Source organism: Camelus dromedarius, chromosome 7, assembly GCF_036321535.1.
Source record: "Camelus dromedarius isolate mCamDro1 chromosome 7, mCamDro1.pat, whole genome shotgun sequence".
In the NCBI taxonomy this organism is placed as follows: Eukaryota; Metazoa; Chordata; class Mammalia; order Artiodactyla; family Camelidae; genus Camelus; species Camelus dromedarius.
Genome location: NC_087442.1, coordinates 4,264,844 through 4,284,615, shown reverse-complemented (window position 1 = coordinate 4,284,615; position 19,772 = coordinate 4,264,844). Strand labels below are relative to the sequence as shown.

The window sequence follows — 19,772 nt, the reverse complement described above, 5'->3', positions numbered from 1 at the left end:
TAAGTAAACAATGACTACTATTGTGTCTAACATTAAACACGTGGGAAATCAGATGACTGGCACTAAAACTTTAATCCTCTCCTGGTATCACAGTATTTAACCTGATCATAATTCTGGATTAAATCACTATTGAATATAGATCATAACTCACTGCACTTCTGTATGCTGGATATTTATCATGATTCCTATTAAGAGAAAATCAGCACAATGACCAGGGTACTAAACTTTTTTATACCTGGAATCATTGAAAGAAAAAAAGTATTAACATATTTCAATAAGTACATTTAAATATCAAACCATATAAAAATAACCAGAACTTTTATGTTCAGCATTAGAAATGCACAGACTCACTGTCTTTAAGTTTAGCATGCTATGCTAACTTCAAATTCTCATTTTTATAAATGCCCACAGTGAACTGAGAATAAACTTTCCTAGAAATGGAATCTCCATTCCTACAAATATATCTTCATTACTAACCACTGTTAGCTTACAGGGAGGAAAAAAGAACTAACAGTTCACCTATAAAGATGAAGGTATTGTTTTAACATATTTTCTTTGCACTGGCATTTGATGAAGGGACAGGTGGAAAAAAAAACAGTGGAAGGACTAATCAGTCCATTACTAACTAGTTCCTAACCAGCAGGTTATAGTCAACTGTCACCTTCAGGTTTTGCGACCAGTTTCTACGTATACAACACATCAGTGAGATTCTGATGTCAACCCTAAGGATGAGAGGAGCCCAGCTTAGGAGAGAACATTAAGAGAAGGCAGCTGAAACACATGATACCGCCAAATTTTAAGTCTAAACCAAAAGGAAAGAAGAAAAGAATCCTTGATTATATATTCTTATATTTAGTGCACCAAGAGGGGAAAACTATTTTAGAAACCTCTTTTTCAAATTAAAAAAACAAAACAAAAACAAACAAACAAAAAAACAGTGGTTTATCTGGCTTCTAATTCATTAGTAACATATTCTGTAAATATTTAAAATCATTACGAAGCTAAATTAGCTGTCTATCCCTAAATAATTTTCAAATTTCAAAAACATGCTTACTTCCTCAGGTCCACTGACTCCCTTGCTATCATCACCTAATAACTTGTTAAACACTTACAGCGTATATATTAAAAAGGCTTTCATTAAACCAAGGGTATTTTTATATAATTATCTTAGCTCACAAAACTTCTCACTAGAAATTAACTTAGCTTATAAAATAAGTAAATGAAGCCCAACTCTATTTCCCAGAACAGGTGTTTATTAATTGCCATTATTCAAGGCAGAATATGAGACAAAAGACATAACCTGGTCCAGTCCATTAAATTTGCTAATTACTGATGGACACTATTAAGTCTGCTGGATTTCTGATGATATATTTTATTAGAATGTGAGCACTGAATTTATCAAAAAGGTAAAGCTAGCTATGGTCTTTAAACATCAAAACTCTAAATACAGTACTTTTAAGCTTCCTTAAGCTGTTCCACCTTAAATTCTTTTAAAAGATTCTTTTTTGTTATTGTTTCATTTCCTACTTCAGGTCTTCACGGCATTGGCAGCAGTCCAAAAAGAAGGAGCCAATCAAATACGTACAACACAACAATGCCTTAGTACTTAATTTTGGATAAAAGCCAGATAAGCACTTGGATGATTACATCATCACCCTCAGGGGGCAGAGCTGGTTGGCTTTCCAAGCTAAATTAATTTTTACACTTTCTCATCAACCACAGAAACTTCTACTCTCTCAACTACCAGAGCCAAGTCGACATATTAAGATGGTCTTCAAAGAAAACTGCAACATATAAAATAAATATTAACTCCAAAAGCAAACATATTAGGGAAGAGTTTGGAGCAACTATAATGTCTTGAACACAGGCAGGCATATATGTTCATATAAATATATTAGTAAATTCTTTTTTAAATTAAATATTTATAATATTTTATTAGTTTTGAGTGTACAACATATGTAAATTCTTATTCATTTAAAAAAAAGCATCTTTAATTTAGAAGGCATATTCTCAGCATCGCACACTTAGAATGAAAGAAAGTTAATGCTCAATCATGGTAAGAATTAACAGGATAGCTCAAGATTCTCTGAACAATTAAAAAAAAAAAAGAATAAATGGCACATAAAGGATGTGACTATTGGTTTTGCCGTACTGTTATGCTATATTCTTACAAACCAAAACTTATTTACAGAAAGGAAAGAAAGATCTCATTATAATTTTTTAAATTTTCATTTCATTGATAGATACATTCCATGAATTCCCTCTAGGCTTACGTTATGTTTTTTAAAGGTTTCTTCTTTTTTGTTACTATATAACTAAGATAAACTTTTTTTTTTTAAGTAAGAACGAAATTTTGAGAAAATGAGTGTTTGTTGGGATAATGGTGAGTCATAAAGCACCCCCATGATGCTGGGAACATAAGAAACTGTTCAGTGACAACCCTATTTGTAAATTCATCAGTATTGCAATGAAAATAAACTACATATAGTCTTACTGCATTCTAACCATTTAAATTCAAAACTGCTTACTTTCTCTGTCCTCTTTGTTTTCGTGGTGCTGAGTTTTGTGTTTTCTCACAAGTTCCATTGCTGTTGTCATCAACATCCTTCTTGTTAGAAGTCTGGTTTTTCCACGGCAAAATGAATCCAGGCGTTACTCTAAACTGTTTTAAGTCTCCTTGTCCTAAGGAGCTTTTTTCACCACAGTAACAAAAAGCACAGAGCTGTTCACTGGTAGAAATAAAAAGTAAGGAAGACAGAGTAGTTTTACTTAAACGTTTCAAGTGACAGACTACAGATACTTGTGCTTTAAAATTAAACATTACACCTTTAGTGCAAGCTAAGTGTTTAAATAAATCTATACAATAAGAACATTTAAGTTCAATATTAATTATACATTTGCAATTCTACTTTTCTACAGCATGATTTTTTTTTAAAGTAGTAAACATACTAAATCAACAAACTATAGTTTGTACTTAGAAAAACAATTTTGTTTTAAAACTGATTCCAAAAAATTGGGAGTATTAAAAAAGAATAAAGAAAGTAAAGCTAAGATTGGGGAAGAAGAAGATAGGGTTTAACAGCCACTCAATTATATCCCAGTTTTGTAAAACAAGTGGTGGCCAAGTTTTATTTAACTAGTTAATGGAATGTTCTTTATACAGACACACACACACACACACACACCCACCCATACACATGGAGAGCTATAAAAAACAAAGAGGTTAGTGGGTTAAGCAGTGATGGGGGAGGGGAGAAGGAACTGAAAAGGTTTAAGAGTGGCAAAGGAAAGAATAGGCAGAACACAAGAGGGTTTTAGGGCATGAAACTTTCATATGATACATTGTAATTCGTGGCAGATACATGACATTACACATTTATCAGAACTCAGAACTACATATAACACAAAGAATGAGCCCTACTGTAAAACTATGGACTTCAGTTAATAATAATGTATCAATACTGGTTAATCAGTTGTAACATATATACCACACTAAAGCAAGATGCTAATAATAGGGGAAACTGAGGCAGGGAGTGGTTGGTATTGGGAACTCTCTGTACCATCTGCTTTATTTTTCTGTAAACCTGAAATTGTTATGAACAATAAAATCTATTAACTTTTTAAAAAAAGAAACCACTTAAAAAGTTAAAGGGCAAAAAACAATATAAACTTACAGATAGAACACATGCTTAATAAGGGATCTTAGAAAACACAGAATTGAAAGGATTGCTCCTCTTACACATATTTTCTCTTCACAGCACATTCATGGCTGCTGGACTCAAATCTTTCTTCTTAAGCATTCAAGTTCCTACCAGTCCCTCATTAATATTTGCCCCATGAACATTCATAATGTCTTGCACTAACAGATGATAGGGAAAAAAATCTATAATCTGTTCAGGTAGTGTTTTTTAACTTAATAATGGACCTCTGTCAACTAATTACCTTTTGTTTATAAAAATTATCTAGGTTTTCCCAATATTACTTATTTCAATTTCATGATAAACTGTGTTGCCCTTTGATATTAAGAGATTCATATACACAGATGCAATTAAATGCAGTCTACTTTCAGAAAAATAAAGTCAAATAGGAAAACATGTTTTTCATCTTGCCTGAAGGATACTATCCACCAGTATTCTTTGCCAGTATCTTGTTAATTTTTAATTTTTCTTATTTATAATTTTCCCTAAGCTATTAAATTTGTATCAGCATACCCCATTTCTAGTTTCTTTCCCTAGAAACACTACCGATGAGGCACAACAATCAGACTGACATCAGCCTTATCAACAGCACTGGTTAGGAAATGCAGCAATACAAGTACTGACTATCTTAACATTCAATTTTATATCCAAAACCATCAATCAAATGGGAAGCTATAATAAAATTATTCCCAGATTTCTTTAAGACCTCAGAAATTTCACCACCCAACAGACCCCAAATGAAATTATTTTTCGAGAAATATTCAAATTATTAAAGAATTAGGAAATGCTGCAAGAGATGTAGGAAATAAAGACTGCCAAATATCCCAGACTTAATTTATTGTTAACTTTAAAGAGTGGTGCAAGAGAAGTTCCTGGCTTTTGCTTTGGATGTAGAGAGTTGCAAAGAGCTTTGCTCCCACTCACACAACAAAAATTCACCAGATGATCTACAAATTCACTTTTCTTGAACTTAACAGACTGTGAAAGTCTCAGAGCAACCAATTCACCTGCAACTGTATGAAAACCTCTTTAAAAAAAAAAAAAAAAAAAAAAAAAAAGAGGAGACACAAGTCCTCGCTTAATCCGAAGAGGCCACTGGATGTCAAACAAGCGGGTTAGGAATTCGGTAAAACTTTTAACAAATTGCTAAAGGCCAAATGTGGGACAGTGTGAGAGAACAGAACATCTGGGACCGCAGACACAGGGGAACTCTAACCCACTCACACGCTTCTCTCTGTGTGCCTCCCAGTGCTCGTGCCCACCACTCAGGCCATGGTGCGCAGTCCTGAGAACACACCAGTCGTGCTGCGAGCCTGGGGAGGACCGCAGCCATGTGGAGAAGACACAGAGACCCATCCAGATCTTTCTCCTACATTTTCCCTGGGGAACAAAAGCCTTAGACTGGAGAGGAAAAATCTCCACCCTGCAATGGTTAAAACCAACTGCAGATGGCGAACAGAATGGAAGAAGGGATGGACATCTATCCTAGAGGAGGGGCAGGACTATGTCCCAGACCTGATGGTTACAGGTCTCCCTCACACCCAACCCCTGAGACCTAGGGACACAGTGCTCATGTAAGAGTGAAGTTGAACCAGAACTACAAGAAACGTCCTGCCAACCCACTCTACATTGTTAGTGAGAATGCAAAATAGTATAGCCATAATGGAAAACACTTTGACATTTTCCTTTCAGAACTACCTGTATGTTAGGTATTTACCTAAGTGAAATAAAAATCCTATGTTCACACCAACACCTGCAAGCATACATTTATACCAATTTTATTTATAACTGCCCCAAACTAGAAACTACTCAAATATCCCTTAACTGGAAAATGGTAAGTAAACTGTGGTGGGAATCGCCATAAAGCAGAACCCTACTCAGCAACAAAAAGGAAATAATTACTCATCTATGTAATAATACAGATGATTCTCAAATGCATTATGCTAAGTTAAAGAGGCCAGAATCAAAAGGACACATTCTTCACAATTCCGTTCATATGATGTTACTGCAAAGGCAAAAGTACAGGGACAGAAAACAAGTAAATGGTTGCCTGGGGCAGAAGCTGGCATCAGGGAGGACAACAAACGGGCATCAAGGACCTTTTCAGTATGACGGAACTTGATCTTGTTGTGGCAGTGACACACACTGTGGCAACTCACTAAATGGGTGAATTTTACTGCATGTAATTAAACCTCAATTGTTAAAAGTAAGAAAAAGGTTAGGGGGCCACGACCAAGAAAACAGAAATAGGAAGTATGCATGTAAATAACTAGAAAATGCAATGCTAGATGACAGATGCAAAGAGAAAATGTGATAAAGCATTCACATCACTGAGACTAAGAAATCAATTAGAATGGTTAGTTTGAAATTCTTTCAAAATTAAATTCAATAGGGTAAAGAAACTTGAGCCTTAAGGGAAACCACCTTAAAAACAAAATACAGTATATAATCAATAGAAAAAAATACCAATGCAATAATAGAAAGCAAAAAAAGGAAAAAAGTATTCACCTTCACAGAGCTCACACAACAGTAAGGGAGACATAACTAAATGAACTGTCAGGAAATAAAAGGTGCTACAAAGAAAAGTAAAGCAGGAAGAGCGGGTAAAATGTGATGGGAACTATGTTTTATTTATTTTTTATCCTACTCTTTTATTTTGAAATTTTTCAAACCTTCGCCAAAATGTAGAACATGGTATGGATTTGAAAATTTTAATGTAATTTAAATATTTAATTTAAATATAAGAAACAATCATTAAAGAGAGTTGTGAGGAAAACTGATTTACATTTTAGAATGAATTTTACATTTTAGAATGACAATTTTTGCAACTGTGCTAACAACCTGAAAGTAAAGAGCAGAAGCAGAGACACAACTTAAAAGGCAACTATGGCCTCCTGAGGGTAACACAGACGAACTAAGAAGGCGGACAGGAGGGTAAGTTAGCACTTGTCTGGGTTATCTTCTAAAGTTGAGCTACAAAATTTAGGATATGAGGTATGAGAAAAGACAGAAACCACAGATTAACTCAAAAGTTTTTGGCCTAAGCAACTGGGTGAATGTTGGTATTATTTATGGAAATGCAGAAATCCTGTGGAGATCTGAGGCAGACGTAGGATCAGAATCCACAGTGGGTTTGGATACGTTATGGTGCAGGGTCTAGTGTACTTTCAAACGGAGATGTCACGCAAACAGATGGATAGGCAAGTCTAGAGTTCAGAGAAAGGTCAGCCCTGAAATGTAAGTGTGGGGTTCACTAGCACACAGACAGGATTCAGCTGGCACACTGAACAGAAGTAAACGTGCTGAGGACTTCGACCTGAGGACTCCAGCATCGTAAAGGCGGGAGTCTTACAGATGTCTTGCCAGCCAAGACAAAATGGGGAGAGAGATACGCCAAAAGCAAAAGAAATGTTTCAAAAAGATGGGAATCTTTAACTGACGGATGATTGCAGTTTTATTCATGTCTTCAAGTAAAAACTTACGAGACTACACAGCTGAATTACACACAGATAGGTTTTATCACATCCTGTATTTCTTTCTTTAAAGGATGAAGAGAGGGTCAAGAACAAGAGCATACACTAGTAAATCAAACATCAGTCCTTACGCTAGAAGTCTAAACTCCCTTCTTCTACTGGAAATTGCACACTGGTCATACTCTGCTCTGGTCTGAGCAGAGCAGAGTAACCTGTGAGACAACTGCTCTGTCCTACAAACACCCAAGCCACAGACATACTCCACCCCACCTGCACACAGGGCTTTCAGCCTCAAATTTAAAGCTACAAAATAATAAAATTCACCCAGACTTCTGTCCTAAGCTCGCACTCTCTGAATTTTCTCTGTACTCAACTCACTGCCCCTCTTCCTGCCACTCATCTCCAGCCCAGCTCCATTCTCTCACCTGATTTTGGCTTCTACACCGACAGAGACCAGGGAGCTTGAAGATTCCTCAGACACGGAGCGCTGAAGCGCCGGGACTGGCTGCTTGCTATTGTCCACTTCTGCTTCAGCATCCTCTTCTGCTGACTGTTCTTTGATTTCTGCTTAATAGTAAACAAGAGAATACAAAAAGTCATTGTGTGTGTGTGTGTGTGTGTGTGTGTGTGTGTGTGTCTGCATTTTGCAATCTTTAGTGAACTCGTCTATAAAGCATACATTGTAAAGGAAAAAGGATGTAACAATAAATGACAATATCTAAGTAGCACAGGAAAAATTTACATATATAATTAATGGCACTGTTTACATTTATTCTCTATTATAAAATGATAACCAAAATAATGGAAAACATGGCATACTTCCCCAAACCACAATTGACTCAGAGAAGTTTCATTCTTTTGGTGATTATAGCAGTTCATCTACAGAACCAATGTATTTCAGTGTGACTCATAAAAAAGATTCCTCATAATCCATATAGTGAAATTATCGTTAATTTAAAACAAGCATTGTGCTCGCTTCGGCAGCACGTATACTAAACAAGCATTGCAGCCTCTAATTATCATCCATTCTAAAAGCTAAATGACTGAAAAGAACACACCTTGACTCCACCATCCTTTTCAATCATCCTCAAGACTCCAACTCCAAACAATCCACACACACTTTCTTAGTAGGCAACCGAACCGCCGAGAGGGTTTTCAAACACCATCACCCCAAACGTCATTCCTCCCTTTAAATAAAACGAGACACCCACTCCGTCTCTCACACTACACTGTTAGACGTTAATGGCACTGTCTCTCCACTGGTGCTCCTGATGCAATCCCACACTCTTGGCTCGATCTTTCTTTTCTAACTCAAAGTTCACTTAGGCCTTTTTGCACCACTACGCCCAAACCAAACAGACAAAGCCTTACAGTCCTTTGAGCTCCTCCTGTCTTTCCTTCCTTTCACCACCAAACTTCGTGCAGTGGGACCTAGAGTGGGTGCTCTCCACCACCTCCTCCCTCAACTAACCTTCCTGAAAGGCATCGTCCTCCCTCCACACCACTGTCCCCTCCACCGCCACTGGTGGTGACGGGGCCACGCAGAAGCCTTCAAACATTCTGGAAAGTCATCTGGCACCAAGGAGTACTCCCTCCTTAGTGAAACACTCTTCCATCTTTTAAATGCAGGGAGATATAACGGAATACAATGGGCACTGGACTCATAAAGACTTGGTCTCGAGTATCAATTACACCAACTACCAGCTACACAACTTCATGGACCAGTCATCTCTCTCAGCCTCAACTTACTCCCCTGTGAAGTCAGAAAACTACCTTTGTTAACAAAGACTCAACGATCTAGTACCTGTCTCTTCAGCTGGTTTCTCTGAGTGCAGCTTGTCTCTGAAGGATTTAATTATTACCAGGTTTCAACAGTCTCCTTGGGACTTACTGATTTTTATTTCACTCAACATCTCTAGCCCTAACTCCTCCCCTGAACTCCAGATCGAACTTGAGCTACATCCCGGACATATCTAGCGGCCTGCATACCCACTTCATACCAAATCTCATCTCTGATCTCTCAGATCAGCACTTCAGTATGACTTCCCTGTTTCTGGAACTATCAAAGTCTTCTAGATTCAAATTGAATTTTAGGGAAGTGCTCTGATGAATAATTCTAAGAACTACTAATTTTTTAGTTAAAAAAGAACAACAAATAACTAAATCCTGTGAAATCAAAAAATTAATGATGAAATGTGGCATCAAATAATTTTGGTTTTCCTATTAAAAAGAATGTTTCTTTTAAAAATCAAAGTAGAAGAGTTGACCATAAATCAAGTGCTTGTGGAACCTATCAATCCTAGCTTATGTCCTGTCTACTCCTAGGCACAAAACTGATAAAGAGCACCCAGAACCAAATCCACAAATATAAAATACATGTGCATCAAAGAAGGATTATGAAAAGATCTGCAAATTTTACTAGAATATTAAATTTCTATATGACCAAGGACCCACAAATGAAATTTTAAAACATGTCACAGATTGAAAGAAAATGCACGCAATTTGTATCCCCAAAAAGGTATTCAAATTCAGAATGTGCAAAGAACTCCACAGATGAACAAGGCACATAACCACGTGGAAAATGGACAAAGGACAAAATCCACACTCTCTTTCTCTTATGTTACTCAAGTCTGAATAGGCACATAACTGCTCAGCTACAGACTTTATTTGCTTTTTTTTGCAGCTAAGCATGGCAGATTCTCACCAACAGAATATGACCAGAAGTAACCATGTAGTTTCTATTACCTAAAAGGAAGAGATTTGCTCTGGACTGAATTATGCTCCCTTTTTCTCACAGACTGGCCCACAGACATGTCAGCCACCAGCTGCAATGCTGCTGACGGCAACACCACTCAGGGGAGAGAGGGCAGACAGCAAGATGGAAGGAACCTGGGCCCATTAACAACCACAGAGCAACCCCATCAGCCTGGACCTCTCATTCTCAAGAATATATGAGAGAAAGATGAATTTGTTGTATGTAAGCCACTGCTGTAGCTGAGGGTCTGTTACAGCAGTTTAATCTATGCTCTAATCAGACAGAAACTGCCATCAGCTGTGGAGAACTCTGCGACAAAAACAATACACACAGGTGGGCTACTGAGACACACAGAGACACAGGTGAGGACAACAGCGACAGTCGTGTTTGGAAATCAACTGACACCTTCCGTGCTGTATTGAAATATCTGGGAGAACTGTGACCTGCAACAGCTCAAGAAGCAGACTGGGTGCCCGCAGAGCCTGTGGCTGCAGGGAAAGCGCCTGCAGAGAGCCAGGAAGGAGCCCGTGCTGCGGGCCGCCTAGGGCTTTCACAGCCCGAGACAGACAGGATCACAGCACTCGCTTGAGAGAGTCTGCTGGTGACAGAGTTACACAGAAACACCTTTAAAGAAGCAATTCATTTCTACCCACAGATGCCCAGAGCAGACGTGGGACACGCTTTTTTTTGTACTATTTCTATTACGAGGTAACAAGAAAGGGTACGAGTCAAGAGAAGAGAACTGTAAAGGGAGAAAAAGACGGGGGCCTCAGCAGCTCACAGACAACGAGCCAAACGGACGAGGGTCCTGCAGCAGAAGAGTCCCCTGTAGGAGCTGGCTCCGTTCAGCCTCCACCCCCAAATCACAGCTCCCCCAGGGCGTCTGGCCTGTCTGCCTCTCCTCTTATGCTACCATCTAGCACCATGGCCCCAAGTCAAAATTTTTCTTCTGGCAAACTGAGGCAAAACCTCAGGTATTCCCTTATTTTTGTCCCCCAGAAAAAGAAAATACGTAACACTTCAAACATTTGGGGAGGGGGGTTGTTTATTGCTTATAACTAAGGGAAAGCAAGTAAGCGGACAGCCTGCCTGCCCGTCTCTCTCTAAATTAGACCGAGAAGGAAACCGGGAGGCTAAACACGAACGTTACTGGTAGGCTAGCAGGTCTGCAGGTACACAACCTTTTGAAATTTCAGAGGGGAAAAAAAAACAGATGCAAACAAAGATGTTTGTCTGTTTTTACAGAAATGGGACCAGGAACAGGCCTGGCCCGCAAGGAGGACAACAGTAAAGCAGCTTTCAGAGTTCACCGTCGCTTCTTTCCTCCTGCAGCTGTTATCGCTGCTGGCTCTGCCCAGGGACCCACCCTGGAGCTGCCAAAGACACAGGAGGGGCTGGCAGGTTCTGGTTTTATTTCTGGTTTGGATTTTGTTTTTCAATCATTTGCTTTTTAAGAAGTAAGGAAGAGTCTTATGACTGCTTCCTGGGGAGCAGATCCAGCCACAGAATAGAAACAGAAAAAGGTATCCCTCAATAAGTGAAAACTACACAGTAACAGAACCTATCCTTTTAAACTATCACTCCTCATTCAGTAGAGCAAGTTAGATCTCACTATCTGTCCAAGTCAAGGCGGGACAATTAAACTAGCGTTTACGTCTCTCTCTTCTCTTAGCCCGAGGCTTTAAAAGATTGTCGGAGTTTGGCAGCAGGACGTAAAACAGACTGCTCTGGTTGAAAATGATATCCAGAGCACCTCTGGATGAAATGACCGCAAACGCAGAGACAACTGAGGGAACAGATCTGATGCCAGTACTCGGTTATCTGCACCTTGCACAGTTTCTACCTTTCGTGGGGTTCTACTTGTTCAAATGCTTACAGTCCAGATCTGTACAAATTAGAACAAGCAGGTATCTTTTTTTAATCACTAAAAAAACTTAACTGTTATCTTTTTCTTTGATATAAAATCTCCAGTGTATCTTTCTCCTTACTTTGAACCTGATCTAAAATACTGGCAATGTCAGTTGGTCACAAGATACTCTAAAGCCAGAAGGGTGGAGTCCTCTCCAATCCTGTGGGTGATGAGACAGGGGTGATTTTATTTGTAGCACCTGTTTGTGTTTAATCTCAAACCACCAGGTGTCACATGTGGGTGGCAACTACACTAAAGAGCCTACTTGTGTGGAAGGAACTTCCTGAGAGAACGTGGATAGCCTGTGGACTTCCTGCAACAGCATCGCCTATGTGCTGGGAAATCTTGGTGGTAAGTTACCCCTAGCTGCCCTTACACAATGCCATTCCACCTCTCATGACTCTTACTTTAGAATTCTAAATAGTTGGTTCTATGACACGAAAAAGTTTAAAATTAATAGCAAAGGCTATTTTGCTGTGTTAGTTAAAATCAAAGGCTTGGAATCAAATGGTCCAGAATTTGCATCATGGCTCACTCATTTGCTAGCATCGTGACTTTGGCAACTTGCTTAGCCTCATCTCCATTTCAGTTTTCTAATCATTTAAAAGATAGCTAATGCCACCTACTATAAAACTGTCTTTAGGAATAATAATAATAATAATAACAATAACAATAATAATAATAATAATAAAAATACTGCTGCACTGGGCACTTAGCCCAATGCCTTAAATATATAGGAAAAGTAGGTATGTGGTAGCTGTTGATTACCTACATTCACACACTATACTCTAACTCCATGTTTACTTTTTACCTAGTTGGCTATCATCCACCAGATATGAATTTTTTTATGTCAGATGACACATTATTAAGTTGTATTGTGGGAAGTAACAGAAATCGAGAGAACGTTTATTTAGCACCTCCTGGCTCTCTGCTACTGATTTAATAAATCATTACTTTAGGGTGATTTTTTTACCAAACAAAATTTTAAGTAACTACTACGTAATGTACGTCCTATTCCAATGGTAGACAGTATAAAACAGTCAGGATCCCTGTCCTCAGTGGATCCATAGCAGGTGATGGTGACAGGACACAGTAACTGTCCTGATGGAGGTACAAGGTACGATGGCAGTTAGGGAGGAGGTGGGAAGAATAGCTTAGACAGGCTTCAAAAAGGTATCAGAAGCCCAGCTAAACCTGAAAGGACAAGTGCAAGTGTGCCAAATAGTCCTCTTACTTAACTCTTCTCTTTTAAAAAAGAATACAATATGATATATTATCCTCTTTGATAAGGAAACTGAAGTCTGAAAGTTAAACAGCAAGCTTGAGGTCACATAGCTAACAAGAGGCAAAGCTGGGATTCAGAATCAGACTTCTACGGCCCAGAAGCCCAAACCTGCTCCTTCCACTCCTACTCACGGCTGGCACATCACCTGACCACAGCACATAAATTTAATGAGTAAATTAGTGTTAAAGAGAAATGTTACTATTTTACTTGGATGATGTTACTGAGGAATCATTTGCTGAATATGAAGAATGAGATGAAAGCTGAAAATACAGTTTTTCTCTTTATTTCTTGAGCACTACTGAATAAGATTATGAAGTAGAGAGAACGTTTACCTCACAGCCAAGTCCATGGAAATAAAATATTTGATTTTGAACAATATGAAATTATCTCCCCTAAAGGTTAAATAATTATTTGAAAGGGCTATATGTATCATTTGTATACCTGTATATATGTATATCATAAAAACATATTCAGCAAACTCCATGCAAGCAAACAACATGAGACCACGATAGACTGTAAGATGTCAAAAATATTCTAGAATCCAAATATGGCCTCCTTACCAACACACACTACATTCCTTCAAAGCACCCTATCTTTTAATTAATTTTTAAATGTATTTAATCAGAGGTTCTAGAACGCTGGAGGGAGAAATTACATCCTTGTTTTTACTAACCTTTGAGATTAAGAATTCTAAAAACCCATTTGATTATGAATATATGCACAAGCAGAGTGGTACAGCAATACTCCTATCTCTATCACCATCAGAAAGCAGAGAATTTATCACATTCAGTTTGCAGATATCCCCAAAGTACCATTTACCCTCATCACTATTGCAAAATTACAGTAATTATACACTCGACTTTTTAAGTGTAAATAAAAAAAGAACACATTACAAAATTACAAATTTGGCTTTTTACTATTGATAATATTTCAATATAACTATTTTCCTTTGCAATATTATTTTATTTTATTCACTTTAAAACATTATTTGGAAAATAATCTGCCAAAGGGGTCAATGGCACAAAAAAGTGTCCTATTCATAGGATACAGAATCCTACTGGAAGATATGCCCTATGAAAGCAACCATTAATATCCTTTATACAAACCAAAGCCTATCACAAAACCTGGGTGATGTTCAATATTGATTTTAAAATTGGTTATTATTATACATTGTGCAATATGAAGCAAAAAGAGAAATCTTATTATACACACACATATATAAATTACAAAGAAGCACAGAGGATAATAAACAATATTTTAAATGGGCCAGTATCTGGTAGTTACTTAGTAACACCGACATCCATTTTCTACTAGTTATCCAAACAACATGTATGCTTCTATGTTTTAGCCAACTATTAAGTAGAAAAAAATCTTTTTCCTCTCTCTTCTTTTACCTCCACAGAATTGGCAATACTTTTCTTGCTTTCTTTATAGTACTAAGACTACAGAAGAAAACATATCTAAGGAATTGTGTAATCATATCCTTTCCTTCTTTTGGACCTGACCTCTGAACATGACAGAACATGACCCACGGATTTTGTTCTTTCTTGGGATTTTAATTATTTTAGTTTTATTAACAAATCCTGGCTGACAGACTCTAATAAATGAATATCAAGTTTCATACACTATTCAAGGAAACAAAAGAGGCTATACATTCTATTCAACTGCCAAAAAAATGTATGTAAACTAACCACATATTATGATGCAGAGAAAACTCCAAAAAATATCTATTTCACTAATAGCAGACAAGGTAATCTGGAACAACCCTCCCACTGAAGACAAATAAGAAAGCTGAGTAAAATATTTTTTTAAAGTAAACAAATCTTAAAAGCATGAAAAATGAACACGCCAGTAAAGAACTACCAGACAAAACCCCAGGGAAGGAACATGAGGAAAGCGAATGTGGTATCCAGGGCTGCCTTTCCCATGGGGACTTCAGCCTTTTGGGAAGAGGCAGCTAAGAGCATGCACGTTTGACTTTCGAAGACTCATGGATGGTCCTAGAAGTTTACAAACATCCAGGGATGGGAGCTCAGGGATGGCAGGAATCCCAAAGGGCTGGCATTGAGAGTAAGAGTAAAGCAGAATTTAGCCCCTGCAAGGGCTGCTGCACAGCTTTGAGTCACATGCTTGGAACAGAAAACAGAGCCGTAAAACTGAACTGCAGTGGTCCTAAAATACTAGTGCCCCTAGGTACCAGGAAAAAATCCAAGAAAAAATCATCTTGGGGTAGCGGGGGGGGGGGGGGTACACCATCAATTTCTTTCCACAAATAAATGGTCAGATACCCCGTCCAGTACACAAGCATAGATCATCAGCTATGAGGAGACAATATGACATGAACAAGAGCAGAAACAACTGCAAAAAAGCCACAGACTCCAGACACGGGAATAATCAAACACCAAACCAACTGTATTCACTGTTATTAGTAAAGGTAATAAAATCCAAACATTAAAATTTTCAGGAGAGAAATGAAAACTACAACAAGGGGGAGAGTACAGCTCAGTGGTAGAGTGGACGCTTAGCATGCACCAGGTCCTGGGTTCTATCCCCAGTATCTCAGTCGAAATAAACCTAACCATCTGCCCCAAAACTAAAAACAAATATAAAAAAAAATTAAAAGAATTAGATTAAATTTAAAAAACTACCAGTTGCAGATTTGAAAAAGAATAACAAAGAAACTTTTAAAACATAATAAATGGACTCAACTGACATGCTTAACAGGGGACAAAGTTAAAAGGGGATAAGTTAACTAGAAGATCTACATAGGATGATCTATCTAGAATAAAGGACAGAGGGACAAAAGGATAAAACATCAAAAGGAGAGGGTAAATGGCAACAAACACAATGATACAGTCTAATGAACATTCAATTAGAAAAAAGAATGGTACAAAAGCAAGATTTCAATATATAACAGCTGAGAGTTTTCCAAAGCTGATGAATATGTCAAAAAATCTCAAAATATAAAATATAAAACATGTACAAACCCAACACAATATAATAAAATTATAAATGAATGACAAAAACAAGGAGAATAGCCAGAAAAATAATTGGAAAATTTTAAAACTCTCTCTAAACGTCTCAGAGATCAAAGAGACCAAAGCTATAACTGAAAACCATTTAGCAAATAAAGATAATAAGAACAATTAATATCCAAACCTGGGAAAAACACTAGACGTCATGTTAAAAGACACACCGCCCTTAAGCACCGTTTGAGGGAGGCTTAGTAATTCATAAAAATTAATTAAACATTTACTCCATAGGTTGGAAAGGATATGTACAAAAATTTCTGCAGCTAACATGACACAAATAAATTTAATACAAAGCAAACATACAAAAAAAAATTTTTATATATTACTAATGGACAATTGGAAGCCAGTTTCCATCCCCCCCAAATGTATCATTTACAATAGCTCCCCTTCTCAGGGCTTTTGGTGAGAAGTTTTGCCCCCAGATCTGCTAAACTCATTCAGAGATAAAGAACGGTTAAATATCGTGCCTAGACTTACAGGTAAATCACAATATCCATTAAAACTGTCTCCAAATAGAAGTAAGATACGGGGGTCGGGGGATACAGCTCAGTGGTAGAACACATGCTTAGCATGCACGAGGTCCTGGGTTCAACCCCCAGCACCTCCACTAAAATAAAAAATAAAAATAAAAATAAAAATAATAATAATTATTATTATTATTATAGCAGAAGAAGTAAGATAGACACTTCTGGGTGTGCAAAAATTCTAGAGAAACAGACTTCTCTAGAATTTCTGAAGGCAGACAATTTCTGAAGAGGAGGTTGGGTCTGTATTCACTGACAGAAGTGTTGACGTGGTTCTTAGAAAAAGACTTGGTAATTGAGAGAATGGTCTATACAAAGTGAAAGCCAAGACACAAGCATGCAACCAGTTTGAGTATGTTCTTCCTTTGTGAGAAATGAGGTCCCCTGGGCAAGACTGGAGTCTAGTATAAATTAAGCACACTAGATAAAACTGTTAATGATGTAGTCTGAAAGTGTCACTTACCTTGTGTTAATTAAAATACAGAAGTAATGATTCAAGCAAATGTTCACCAACTCTCATAAGAGTCTGGAGATCTAATGTACCAGATGATGACTACAGTCAATAATAGTGGATTACTGGAAACTCACTAAGAGAACAGAACTCTGATCAAAAGAAAGTAGGAGAAGCTATATTAATTTCAGACACAGCAGACTTCATAGCACGTACAGTTATCAGGGATAAATAGGAATATTACATGATGATAAAAGGGTCAATTCTCTAACAACACATAGCAATCCTTAACATATATGCACCTAACAAAAGAATGTCAGATGCATGAGGCAAAAACTGACTGAACTACAAGGACAAGTATGTGCATTCACTATTATATATGGGGACATTAACTGCCATTTATCAGAAATAGACCCAGCAAACAGAAAACCTCTAAGGACACAGCTGAACTCAACACCACTATTAATTAACTGGATGTAATGAATATCTTTAGACTACTTCATCCAACAGCAGCAGAACATACATTCTTCTCTAGCTCACATGGAATGTTCATCAATAAGCCAAATAAATTTGTTTCTGTGCCATTAGAAAGAAGATCTAAAATCAATTAACTTAGCTTCTATTTTAGAAAACTAGAAAAAGAACAGCAAATTAAATCCAAAGTAAGCAGAAGAAAATAAACAATAAAAATTAGAGCAGAAATCATTGAAACTGCAAACAGGAAATCAACAGAAAAATCAAGAAAATCAAAAGCTGCTTTCTAAAAAAGATCAATAAAATCGATAAGCCTCTAGCCAGGTTAACTAAGAAAATAAGAGAGGACACAAATTACTAATATCAGAAATTAAAAAGGAGCCAACACTACAGGTCCCATGGACAGTAAAAGGACAATGAAGGAATACTACGAACAATTCTATGCTTACAAATTTGATAATATAAATGAAATGGGCCAATTCTTTGAAAGACACAATCTGCTAACACTCACCACAATAAGAAACAATCTAAAGAGATCTATATATACTGAAATATTGAATCAATCATTAGTAACTTTTCAAAACAGAAAGGACCAGGTCCACATGGGTTCATTAGTGAATTCCACCAAATGCCTAAGGAAGACATTATACTAATTATTTACAATCTCTTCTGGAGGAGAGAAGCAGAGGGAATAATACTTCCCAACTCATTCTATGAGGCCAGCATTACCCTAATACCAAAAATAGACAAAGACATCACTAGGAGGGAAAAAAAAACCTACAGACAAGTATCTCTCATGAACATAGATGCAAAAATCCTCAACAAAATATTAGCAAATTTAATCTAAAAATGTATAAAAAGAATTATACACTGCTACCAAGTGGGATTTACCTCAGGTATGCAAGGCTAGTTCAACATTTGAAAATCAATTAATGTAATCCATCACATCAACAGGCTGAAAAATAAGAATCACATGATCATATCAGTAGATGCAAAAAAAAGTGTTTGACAAAATCGAACATCCATTCATGATTTAAAAACAACAATAACAACTTCCAGTAAGCTAAGAATTGAGGAAGTTCCTCAACTTGATAAAGAACTACTACCAAAAAACTTACAGCCAGCATCATATTTAATGGTGAGAGCCTAAAAGCCTTCCCATTAAGATCAGGAACAAACAAGGTAAGGATATCCCCCTCTCACGACTCGTTTTGAATATAATCTGGAAGTTCTAGCTATTGCAGTAAGACGAGAAAAAAGAAATACTGATGGGAAGGTAGAAATAAAAAAACTGTCTCTATCCAAAGATGTCATGACTATGAAGGAAATCTGAAAGAAATCAACCAAAAAACTCCTAGTCTGTACAGCAAGGTTGCATGATACAAAGTTAATATACAAAAATGCATCACTTTTCTATACATTAGCAAAGAACAAGTGGAATTTTGGGGGGAAATTCACATTAGCAACTCCCCCTCAAAAAAAAAAACTTAGATGCAAAAAACTAACAAAATACGTACAAGATCTATATGATGAAGACTACAAAACTTGATGGAAAAAAAAAATCAAAGAAGAACTAAACAGTTATTCCATGTTCAAGAATTGGAAGACTCAATATTTATTACCAAGATGTCAGTTCTTCCCAATTTGATCTATAGAGTCAAGGCAATCCTAATCAAAATCCAGCTCATTATTTTGTGCATAGCAACAAACTGTTTCAAAAATTTATATGGAGAAGCAAAAGACCTGGAATAGCCAACACAATATTGAAGAAGAAGAGCAAAGTTGGAGCACTGATACTGTTTAACCTCAAGACTTCCATGAAGCTACAGTAATCAAGATTGTATAGTATTTGCAAAAGAACAGACAACAAGATCAATGGAACAGAACTGACAGTCTCAAAACAGACTCACATTAAATACAGTTGACTGATCTTTGAGAAAGGAGCAAAGGCAATAAAATGGAGAAAGACAGTCTTGTCAACAAAGGTGCTGGAACAAGTGGACATCAAAGTGCATGCACACACATGCACATATACACATGAAGAATCCAGACACAGACCTTATGCCTTCAAAATACTAACTCAAAATGGATCACAGAATGTGAAGTGTGAAACTATAAAACTCTTAAAGGATAAAGTAGGAGAAAATCTAAATGACGTTGGGTTTGGCAAA

General features: G+C 37.1%; 1 protein-coding gene across 19 annotated transcripts in view; it reads right to left on the bottom strand.

Annotated features, from left to right (window-relative positions):
* The window catches only part of KMT2C (lysine methyltransferase 2C), a 237,278-nt gene that overhangs the window by 147,697 nt on the left and 69,809 nt on the right, over positions 1-19,772 (bottom strand). For 16 of the 19 annotated variants that reach the window (XR_004137992.2, XM_064487184.1, XM_064487185.1 and 13 more), the window contains 2 exons: positions 7,597-7,738; positions 2,529-2,729 (listed from right to left, as the gene is read on the bottom strand). Coding sequence is in view for 18 of the 19 variants with exons in the window: in XM_064487184.1 (XP_064343254.1) it covers positions 2,529-2,729; positions 7,597-7,738 (343 nt within the window). In the remaining variant the exon portion in view is untranslated. The remainder of the gene's footprint in view (positions 1-2,528; positions 2,730-7,596; positions 7,739-19,772) is intronic. The other 3 variants (XM_031455737.2, XM_031455746.2, XM_031455752.2) reach the window with 1 other exon arrangement.